General features: G+C 54.0%; 1 protein-coding gene across 1 annotated transcript; it reads left to right on the top strand.

Annotated features, from left to right (window-relative positions):
- The first annotated feature begins 887 nt into the window (after positions 1-887).
- LOC141918927 (dnaJ homolog subfamily B member 5) lies at positions 888-9,005 on the top strand. Its single transcript, XM_074813868.1, has 3 exons — positions 888-1,110; positions 3,406-4,004; positions 8,577-9,005. The coding sequence occupies exons 1-3, from the start codon at positions 900-902 to the stop codon at positions 8,808-8,810; spliced, it is 1,044 nt and encodes a 347-aa protein (XP_074669969.1). The 5' UTR covers positions 888-899; the 3' UTR covers positions 8,811-9,005.
- The last annotated feature ends 2,366 nt before the right edge of the window (positions 9,006-11,371 follow it).

Below are 11,371 nucleotides of genomic sequence, written 5' to 3'. Positions count from 1 at the left end.
CATGCCTTAGTATAAGCATGGCCCTGGCCTTGACTCCTGTGTGATTGACAGAGTGAGCCCCAGGAGCCAGTCACCTGTGCCAACCTCTGAGCCTCGTGCCAGGCTACAGCACTTTACCGCCTCTTCTCCCACTTCATATTTTTGGCTTACTGTAAGATGTAGTTGAAGGCTCTCAGAGAGTGCAAGTCAGGCTAGAAAGTGGTGGCTTTTTTTAAAACAAAACCAAAAAAAAAAAAGCCTCCCACCATCACAAGATGTTTCTGTCTAACGGCTTCATTCTCTCTTTGCGAAATACAAATTACGGCTCTGACATGCTGGAGGTGCTTATCTCCAGCTGAATGCCAATTGCTTTCAGGAACAAAATGTTTGAAGTTCCTTTAAGGTGAAGGTGGCAGTGCAGTCCCTGCCACTTTCAGCCTCCAAAAACCTGCTGTCATCATCCCAGGTCCCCGGCTGGGAGAGAGCTGGGGGGGGAACGGGCCAGCAGCTACATTCAGACACCACTCAGCCCTCCTGGCTCGGCGGGGGGGATGGGACAGGGTCATGGTCCTTGACTGATGTTAGCGGTGACTTGGTCCGTATAATAATGTTGTGTCCCAGCTCAGGCTCTCCCTCTCCCTGTCAGCCTCAGAGATGAGTCTCCCCATTCCTACTGTGGGGCTTAGGGAGGTAAAACTGGAGCCAGGGCATGTCCTGGCACTGGGGTACTGACCTCTGGCAGAAAGTGTGCACTTTGAGCTGGCTCTGGTGCTGTTGGCTGGTGGGACGCGGAGAGCAGCAGCTCTGTGATAAGTGTGTGCCAGTCCAGTCCCCGGCTGCCCAAGTACAATATTCACCTTACAAAGAGCTGTCTTTCTGCTTTCAGGAATAAGTATTCGGCTCCCAGCAGTGTCGCCATTATGGGGAAGGATTATTACAAGATTTTGGGCATACAGTCTGGTGCCAATGAGGATGAAATCAAGAAAGCCTACCGGAAAATGGCCCTGAAGTATCACCCTGATAAGAATAAAGACCCCAACGCTGAGGAGAAGTTCAAGGAGATTGCGGAGGCTTATGACATCCTGAGTGACCTCAAGAAACGAGCCTTTTATGACCAGTATGGGGAGGAAGGTATGCTCGAAGGCAGGGGTGCTTGATCCAAATAGGCTTTTATAGGTGAGGGAGTGCTTTCACACCCTTGGCTCAGCTGGAGTTGTCCTTGTGATTCATGCCTTCCTCCAAAATGGGGCTGATAGCCACAGAATTGGGGAGAGCAAAGGCTCTCCCAATGCCAGAAATCACCTCTCAACCCGTTCCTCCCCAGGCTACTCCATTTTTCCAACCTGCCACCCTGCTTCCTAGGATGGTCAGGCTCTCCCTGTCCTCTGCCCCAAAGCCCGGCAGCCAGCTGAGATGATGGAAGTGGAAGGAGCTCATCTCCTGGGTCATACCTGGGGTAATTTTTTAGCAACCTCTTATTTAACCTAAATTTCCCAGTGGAGAAGTATTGCTTTTGCCTGTATTTCCCCCGCATTTGGGCACTCGTCCCACTGTCCTCCCCAGTACAGGCTGACCTACAGGATTCAAAGCTTTTCCCAATTTAAGTAATAGGTCCTTGTTTTGAAACTAGGTGGCTGCTGTTGTCTGGGGGTTGGCACGGAGGAGGAGAGCTGCTCCACTGCAGGCGGAATTATTAGTCAAAGATGGAAGAGTCCAACCCCATTCAAGGAGAGTGCTGAATATCATCTGCATTAATCAGCCCAGGACTTGGGTGCTTAAAAGAGCAGGAGGTCTGGCAGGAAGAGGCTGCTGGGTGGAAAATGCAGCCCTTCTCATGGGGCCAGCAGGCAGGTGCATCCCCTAATGAGCCACCAGCAGAATTAACTAGCAGTGGGTCAATTCTTGACCCATTAGTTATGTCAGGGCTATGATGGATGCACCTGAGTCATGTGATTTGTTGTGGTGTAAAATGAGAAGAGGTTGTCTCAAGTGGGAAACCAGCTTTTTGCTGGAGGTGCTGCCAGAATCAGACCCTGCTTGGGCTGGCATCACAGGATTAAAGGTGAAACCTCCTGGCTGTAGTCTGTTAGGGACAGGGTCTCGCTGGGGATTTGATGAAATCCTCATTGCCAAAGGCAGCTAAAATAAAAACGAGTTAAGGAGGGAGGGAAGAGCATCCCCCTCCTCGCAGCAGGATGAGGAGTACCAGCAAAACCAAACCCCATTGGCATTTTGGGGAACTGGCGCTGGTCACACACAGAAAGCTGGGGCAGAAATAGGATGAAAGACGTGACAAGATTTTTTGTCTGGAGAGAGGGGGACAGAGATGCTGCTGAGCTGGCGGGACCAGGACTGCCATCTACCTCCCAGGCAGTGACTTCCAGACTAGTCATGGTCCATGGCCCCACACACCTTTTATTTCCCATCAGATGCCTTTTTTTTTAAGCAATATGGCCTGGGGATCAGCATTTCAAGGGGCTTCTGGGTCCCACATGCTGGGGTAGGCGAGGTGAAGTGAAAGGTCCCCCACCCCAGGATAGAAACTTCATCAGTCAGAAAAGATCCCCAAACTTGCCCATGCTGTGCTTATCCCCCTCCTATCTCCCACTGTGGGGCTGGCATGAGGGACAGCCTGTCAGAAAAAGCCCTTCACTGTTACCTACATGCCCTGAAAATAGTCCTTGAGCTATGCTTGGCTTAACTCTTCCCAGGCCCTCCTGGTCAAAAATAGCCTTGCAGAGCATGTGTGACCTCTTTGGAGGCCACTTGTTGTGTGCCTTGGCTACTTGGGACTTGGGGTGGGGGGTTTCAGTGACATAAGGACCTGCCTGAGGTCTGGCAGGGGAGTTTCCCATGAGAACGGTTGCCAAAAGATCCAAACCTTGAACTTACCTGACATTTTATACAGTCTGTAAACAGAAAGCTGTATCCCTCCTGCTGTGTGCTGACCTGGAGGTCTGCTGACTGACCTCCACCTGCTCTGCCACCAAGAGCCATGGTCTCTCACTGAGCTCAAAGCCTTTTCTTGCATGCTGGACGTGATGCTCCTGGACCGCAGCCATTGGTGCAGCTCAAAAGACAGCTATTTGGGCAGAAGGGAGCCTGCCCATGGGGAAAAATGGAGATGGGCTGGTCAGGAAATGTTTTAAATGAAAAGGCCATGAATTGGGTGGAGAGAACCAAGCAAGTGCTCAGTCGGGGTAGTGGAGACAAATCCTGAATGGCTTTTGAGCTTGCTGGGTGTAGGGGCAGGACTGTGTGTCATGGGTTGGGGTGGTACCTTCCTGGCCCATGGTCTCAGCAGGTGACTGCTGGAAGGGCTGCCCGGAGCCAGCAGAGACCATGCTCCCGTGTGGAAAGTACAGTCCCAGCACGGTGTCTACCCACAGGGAGTGTTAATGTCTTGTCTTCCCCCTTCTCTTTCAGGTCTCAAAACTGGAGGTGGCTCTTCAGGTGGCTCAGGGAACACTTTCCACTACACCTTCCATGGAGACCCCCATGCCACCTTTGCATCCTTCTTTGGAGGCTCCAACCCTTTTGATATCTTCTTCGCTAGCAGCCGCTCCCGGGTGTTCAATGGCTTTGACCAGGAAGATATGGATATCAATGACGATGATGACCCTTTCAGTGCCTTCAGCCGGTTTGGCTTCAATGGCATTAATGGGGTTCACCGGCGGCACCAGGAGTCCCTGCACACGCGGAGAAAGGTCCAAGACCCACCCATCATCCATGAGCTCAAGGTGTCCCTGGAAGAGATCTACCATGGCTCCACCAAGAGGATGAAGATCACCCGCAGAAGGCTTAATGCTGATGGCCGGACCATGCGGACTGAGGACAAGATCCTAAACGTTGTCATCAAACGGGGTTGGAAGGAGGGAACCAAAATCACATTCCCCAAAGAAGGGGACGCCACCCCAGACAACATCCCTGCTGACATCATCTTCATCCTCAAGGACAAGCCTCACTCGCACTTCAAGAGAGACGGGACGAATGTGGTCTACACTGCAAACATCAGTCTTAAAGAGGTGGGTATCGGTGGGAAATCCCCTAGGGTGGGAGTGGCACTGGGTCGTGGCACATGGAGCCAAGAAGAGAGTTATTCCTTGTCCTGCGCTGATGAGGAAGGACCAGGTAGGTCATGAGAGACATGAGCAAAGACCTCTGAAGAGAGGAGCTGCAGAGACTAGCTCGTGCTTGGTTTTGGAAATGCTCAACCTCTGTGCCAGGTGTAGGCCATGCGTGATGAGGTCCCTGCTGAATGTGCCTTGCTTTTTGAGCCAATACAGGTGGTATTTACCCATTTTCTCCCTTCCCCATAAGTCTTGTCCTTCTATTTTAGTATATTCATATGTGGAAAAGAGCCCAGATCCTCTGAAGGAACAAGGGAAAACCCAAGTTTGCTGGCATGAGTCTGGTCCCTGCTTGTTCTCATAGACAAGCCTGCTGTGGCTTAGGTACTGTCCAGAATAGTGCCTGGTACCTCTCCCCATGGACAGAGAGTAGGGTCATGCAGAGAAAGGTGGTATCTTGCCCTCGCTGAGCAATGCTTTAGCCAAAATCAGCTGTTTTCTTTGGTTCTGGCTTGCCTAGATAAAGAACCAAATAAACAAAATATTCAGGCAGTGAGCAAAACCCAACACATCCAGGCTGTCAGTCTTGGAGGTCACAGCAGGGCTGGATGCATCAGAGCCAGCAAGCTGCGTGAAGGTGCGAGAGGAAGGGGAGATTACCCAAGTACAAGATGTACCATTCACTGCTGCTGCTGCATTTAACATTGACATTTTTGGCAGCTGCCATTTGCTGTTCCTTTCAGACTGTAGACGCTGTCTGTCTTAATGAGCTGATGTTTTTTTCTGAAGACAGATTTATGTTTTCAAATGTATTTAATAGAAATAAAGCTCAATGGGCCAGACCTGGGGTAGGGAAACATGAGCTCGTTAGTGTGCCAGCAAGTCGGGAGAGCTTTGCGATGGCTCTGCATCCCAGCTGGGGCTGTGACTGGGTGTACTGGGGGTAAGGGGCAGCCACATGCATCAGGCAGATCTGGGAGCTCCTGGAGCAAACACATCTCAAGTTAACCTGCAGACTCAGGAGTTGAATTTTCTTCACGGTGCAAAGTGCAGAGGTTTATTCCTGTGGTGGCTGGATCCCCTGGCCACTCCAGAAATACTCAGGAGAAGCTGCCTTATTTATGGAGTCATGCATGCCATATCTCAGATATTTCCTTCTGTGCATTCCCCCATCTGTAAAATTAACCCCAAGCTGGCTGTCTTGATGTCCAGACCACATTAGCTCAGGTTTACACACTGCTCAGGCTGGAGGGACTCTTGCCCGGAGTTGCCCTTTGAGCAGCAAGTGGAGAAACCTGCTCCGGCCCTGAGCACTGTTGTACTAGAAGTGCTGGTGCTGGGCCTCGGGAAGCACCGGCTCTGCTGTGCTGAGCAGTTCCCCAGCTGCCTCACACCCACAGGGTGACTGTGATCTCCATCCAGCTGCCCATGAGCAAGGCATGTGTGCTGGCATTTGTTTTGCACGATGCAGTCACAAAGAGAGACTGGTGGAAATTGCTGGTCCAGGCAAATTCCTTGTCTTTTTGAACTGGACTGTCTGGTCTCTGTCCTCCCCCACCGCAAACCCAGTGTGCTGGGCGTCCTCAGGTAGCTGCTGGCCTGGCTGCCATTACCAGCCTGCTGCTTGCCAGGGCAGGGTGATACTTTGCTGCTTTTATCTTCCATGAGAAGAAGTAGCTTAAGTGCTCTGGAGCATGAGCAGGTTCCAGAAGCTCCCCAACTCCATATGCCACCATCTTGGTATGTGACAGAGCACTGTGGTACAACCTCTTCATCACCTGAGCCTATAGCTGTAGCTTTGGGCACTCTCTTTGCACCCTTCCTCCTTGTGGGTCTGCCTTTTTTAGCCTGAGCTTTAGTCTTTTCCGCTGCCACAAGGGCAGCACAGCACAGTGCTGGCAGGCAGAGCTGGCAGGTGGTAGGTGCTGTGACCTGACTCATGGCCATGCTGGAGACCCCTTACCAGCACCCTGCTGCAGGGAGCAACATGCCCAGTGCTCAGGCTAGGAACAGTCAGAAGAGCATCCTCCTCCTCCTCCTCCTTCTTCTCCATCCCACAGACCCTTCCACAGAGCAACCCAGGGAGGCAATGCCTTCCCAGCACTCACATTCTGGCTCTGCTGGGTGCCACATCCCCCCAGCCAGAGCGGCACGGGGTGGTTGCTGCCCAGTGAGCACCTCTGCCCGGCTGCTGCAGAAGCCAGAGGTGTAAGAGGGCTTCCCCAGAGATTTGTGGGTTGCAGGGAAGTGTCCCTTCTTAAAATTACAGGTGTGTGTTGCAGTGGGAGGTCGAGAGAGGGAGGAGTGACACCGCTCTGCCAGCAGCTGCCTCTCCTGGGAAGCAGATCTTCAGGCAGCACTGCCAGAAGGGGCTTGCACCCACCCGGCTGTCCGCCCTAACGCCTGCCCTCGGCAGCTGCCCGCTTTGCATCATTTACCTGGTGTCGCCTTCCTCGAAGCATCTGCGTGTCAGCGCCTAGCTGAGATGCGACCGGTGGTGACATTTCTCCTCCCCCGCCCCCCTCCCCCCGGCTTCACGGCGAGCGGAGGAGGACCCGCTGCTGACCTAGATAAAGCTCAGCTTTCACAGTGTAGTGCAGAGCTCAGCTATCAAACCCATGGTGATTTAATACTTAGGGATAAACCGAGCCACCGAGCCTCTTTCTAGGATGCAGGGCAGCTCCCACGGTTATTGGTGTTACTTCAGCAACCAGTTTCCTAAATGCCAATGAAGTTGGGTAAGAAGAATGAAAAACAAGAACATATGGCAGAGGAGCGATCACCTCTGGTTCTTGCATCTTGGCTTTAGGAAGGAAACATTAAGATCCCGTCTGCCTTCACTGTTACTGCCTGCTCCTGCTCACATCCTTCTGCTTGCCCTGTCCACATGCTCCCATAGGGAGTTCCTGCTCTCCTTCCCATTTTATGGCTGGAGATGTCCTTTCCTTGATACACCTGGACCCATGCAGACCTCCATTGTGCATGATGGTGGGCACCAACAAGCAGGAAGGCTCCAGCATCCTTGGGCAAGCACAGGGCAGAAATACATTGATGTGGGGAGATTGTCCTTCACTCCCCCCCCCCCCCCCCCCCCCCCCAACCTGCTGGAGATCCAGTCAAGCACTTACTGCTCACACAGAGCTGGCAATAGACATCCTCCTGCCGCCAGAGACCCCGTGCAGAGCAGCTGTGCAAGGAGATGGCCCCAGCTCTCCTGTTCTTTGCTCACTGGAGCCTAAGAGCTGGCTTTGGCATGGGTCCCACTGTGATTGCTCTGGTGCAAAGCTGTGGCTCAGCCACAGAAACCACAAGCATCAGCCCTGAGCCAGTGGACAGCATAAATAGGAAGAGATGTTTCTCCTGGTGCCTGTTGCTGGTCTGCTGCCAGAAGCTTTTCCTGGGGAGGGGGATGCAGAACATCCTCCCATCTACCCCAGAAACAGCAATTGCATCCTCCTTCCCCTTCCTTTGCAGGGCGTTTGGTGTGAGGGAGAACGGGAGGGCTGGGACCCCCCCCCAGGACCAGGATCGGAGGGGTGAGCGCTTTGCGTGCCCGTCAGGGACGAGCCTGTGCCAGCCCCCGCCTGGGAAGCTCGAGGCTATATCCCCGGCAAACCCGTCCCCCCCCCACCCCGCACCGGAAGCATCGCTCCGCAGTCCTCTCCCTCAGCCTTTCTCCCTTGCTAAAAGCCTGGAGATGATCCTGCCCACATGTACACCAGAGCTGTCTGAGTTATTGAAAGACACGAGGATTTTCTTGCTGCATTCCCGCATCACATGGCTCGCTAATGCAGGCCGGCTTGCGGCTGCCACGGCCCCCACCTCCCCGGCTGATGCTGGGGGCTGGGGTACAACAGGGTGGCACCCAAAAACCGGCTCTTGGCTGTGCAACGGGGACCGGTGATGGGGACCAGCCCCTCCGGGACCTCAGCTTCCAGGAAAGCTCGGTGCTGTGCCGCGGCCGCAACGCTGTCCCGCGCCGGCGTAACCTTTTGGGGGCTGTTAGCGGGGGGGGGGGGCGGGATGCGGGCTGTGCTATAGATAACCCACAGCGCTGGGCAGAGCTGCCGGGCTCCGGAGGGTGACAGCTGATGAACCGCGGCGGCATCCGACGATCTCAGCTGGATTTTCGGCTGCCCGAGGCTGGGCAGTGAGGTCGGGCGGTGAGGCCGGGGAAGGGGCGGGGCTAAATTTAGCCTGTGCTGTTGCTGCGAGTGGCCGGACACTTGCTGGTGGTGCCTCCTGGGGAGCCCAGGAGGTGGGGAGGGGGGGGTCCTTCCCCCCATGAGGCCGGGGCACCCCTCTCCTGCATGGCTCCTGCAGCCCAGTTTGGTGGGCGCCAGTACAGACCTGGGCTTGCACCTGGGTGAGCATCAACTGCGCTGCTCATGGGCATCATCCAAACAGAGCCAGGTGGTTTAACCCAGGGAGCAGCCGGTGGGGGGACAGGATGCAGCAGCGCGGCTGGCAGGGATGCTTTTCAGTGGCAGCCCCGTCTGACACTGTGTCCCCCTCTTCTCCCCGCAGGCCTTGTGTGGCTGCACCGTGAACATTCCCACCGTCGAGGGGGGGGTGATCCCGCTACCCTGCAATGACATCATCAAGCCGGGGACAGTGAAGAGACTGCGCGGGGAGGGGCTGCCCTTTCCCAAGGCCCCCAGCCAGCGAGGAGACTTGATCGTGGAGTTCAAAATCCGCTTCCCGGACAGAATAGCTCCCCAGACAAGACAGATCCTCAAGCAGCATCTCCCGTGCTCCTAGAGCCCGGGGACTCTTCTCCAAGCAGCAATACTCCAAATGCACATGCCACAGCACCCGGCCCACGCGGAGCAGAGGTGCTAGAGCACTTTCAAATGCACACACCCCCCCCCCCCCACTTTCCCAAAATTCCCATCCAACCCCCCACCCACCCAGCCATCTTGACCCATTTTCTACTCTGGCAGTGGGGAGGCTGGCTCCTGCCCTGCCTGTCACAGCTCTCCTGACTGCCAAACTTTTTATTTTTCCCCAGAGGTCCAGCTTTTCTGCCTTGCACAAGCAAGCAGCATGGGTCCTTTGCCTGGGGAGGTGCATCATGTTCTGGTTTTTTATGTCATCTGCTTTTCAGGCCACTTTTCCCACAAGAGGCTGTACTTGTTGGGGTTCAGTGCAGTGTAACTAGGACTCTGCAGGATCTCACAGCCCCACTGTCAGTTTTCTCTTCCCCTCTTTGATACTTACTTCTGTTCAAGGTCCCAGCTGTACTGCAGTGCTGAGACTGTCCCACACACATAGGGCAGAGGGATCGCTCCTGCCTGCAGTGGCCTCCCTGGAGCCAGATTGTTTCTAACCTGGGACCACGGTACCAAGTCCAACCAGGGTCTGCTCTCCTGTGCCAAGCCTATAACCAAGCCTCAGCTGTGCCAAACAATGGAGTACAAAGCACTTGAGAGCCGTCCCATTCAACCTCCTGCCCATGCCCAGGGCTGGGGCTGTCCCTTGTGCCCACAGGCAGCTGGACAGCACCTGCCTGCACCCACTGCCTGCAGAGCCCCAGCCAGCAGGACGAGGGGGGGAAAGCCCAGGGTAGAGCTTTCTTGTTCAGATGTGTTGAGTTTGCATTGCTGTTTTTTTTGTTTTGGGTTTTTTTTGGTTTGTTTTTTGGTTTTTTTAATATACAGATATATAGATCTCATTAGATAAACTCCATATGGGTTTTTCTCTGCCTGTTTTGGGGTTCCTGGAGTGGTGTGCCGTGTGTGTGTGTGCGCATGCGTGCGCGTATATACAAGCCTGGGTGCAAAAGCAGAGCCAAGCATGAGCAGAGATGTGGTTTTCACTAGCATTTGCATTCAACCTTCAGAACTTTACTGGGAAGAGAAATGCATGTGGATATATTTTTCTACAGGGACAATTCATTGAGGAGGTGTTTCTGAGCGTTAGGGTCGAGCTGGGAGGCTCATGAGGCAATCTGGCTTTGGTTTTAAAGGCTGTTTTTTTTTTAAAAAACCTTTGGATTTCCACCAGGAGAATTTTTCTTGGCCCACTCAGCCTTGTGCCAGCTTTTTTCCTAGGAAGGGCTCCTATGGAGTGGGAAGCACGTTTGACCTGGCTTTGTATGGCTCCTCTTCCACTGCAGCACTGCTGAGAAAATCTCTGCCAAAATATTCCCCCACCACCAGGAATCCTTTTTTTTTAAAGAAGAATCAGTGACTTGAATCAGGGGGGTCCTTCAGGGCAGGGGGCAAGCATGGGGCTTCCATCAGGGTTAGGTGTACAGCTGTACATTGTATTATACAGCTGGTGCCACGGCTCTGGCACAGGGTAAGGAGACCCATTAGGTACCATTTAATTTATTGACCAGTGAAGGTATGCCACTAGTTCCCTCCACTGGTCCCTGTGGAGTTCGGCATGGAGAAATCTGGTGGACACTGCTGGAGTGAGAAGACAGGTCAGCGCCCAGATACAAGCTGCTTTGTTTTTCTCAGTTTCAATGAGACCTGAATGTTTTATGGTGGGTTTTTTTGTATTTTTTTTTAATGTCAGTATTGAGAGGAAAAAACCAAGTATTTTAAAAAAATATACCTCAGCTGTGTTGTGATGAGAGATGCTGGGCTGTGCTTGCTCTGGCCTGGGTGCAGGCAGCAGGGCCTAAGAAGGATCTCAGCCCCCACTGGCACCAGGGGAAGCCTGTTGGGGCTCTGCAATCCCTTAGAGCTCCTGGGATGCAGCTGACACAGGTAGGTGGGGGGGGGGGGGGCAGGGCAGCTGAAGAGGGTTTGTGAGTGGTGGGGTGGTACAGCTGGGGATGGGACAGTGAAGGGGGTCTCCTTGCTGGCAGAGGCTGCCCGAGGGGTCTGGAGAAACACTGGTGCCTGGTTCTTCTTGGAGGGGCTCTAGGGCTGGGTAAGAGGCAGCGACACATGTTGTACCCAGGGATATTCCCATTGATACTAGGAAAACCATCTGCCCATAAAGTGCCAAGCAGGAGCAGCCGCAAGGGCAGGCAACATAGGCAAAAACCCACAGGCACTGTGTCTTAGGAGGGGCCTGGGCAGAGGCTGCCAAACCCCCAACAAGTTAACCCCAAAGCCCACACAGCTAGGAGCAGCTAATGGGCTGGGCAGACTAGGGGGCAAAGCCAGCACAGGCCCCTCAGCCATGGGGGCCAACAATGCTGCCGGGGATGCCTATTGGGCAGGGGATGCCCTTGGAGCACGAACACCCATGGGGAGGGGATGCTCATGGGACAGGGATATTCCTGAGGGCAGTGATGCACATAGAGATGGCCCATAGGATGGCCTAGACTGCTGAACATGGCCAGTGCCTGCCCTCTGCTGGCA

Source organism: Strix aluco, unplaced genomic scaffold (genome assembly GCF_031877795.1).
Source record: "Strix aluco isolate bStrAlu1 unplaced genomic scaffold, bStrAlu1.hap1 HAP1_SCAFFOLD_49, whole genome shotgun sequence".
In the NCBI taxonomy this organism is placed as follows: domain Eukaryota; kingdom Metazoa; phylum Chordata; class Aves; order Strigiformes; family Strigidae; genus Strix; species Strix aluco.
This window is presented reverse-complemented; position numbering and strand designations above follow the sequence as displayed.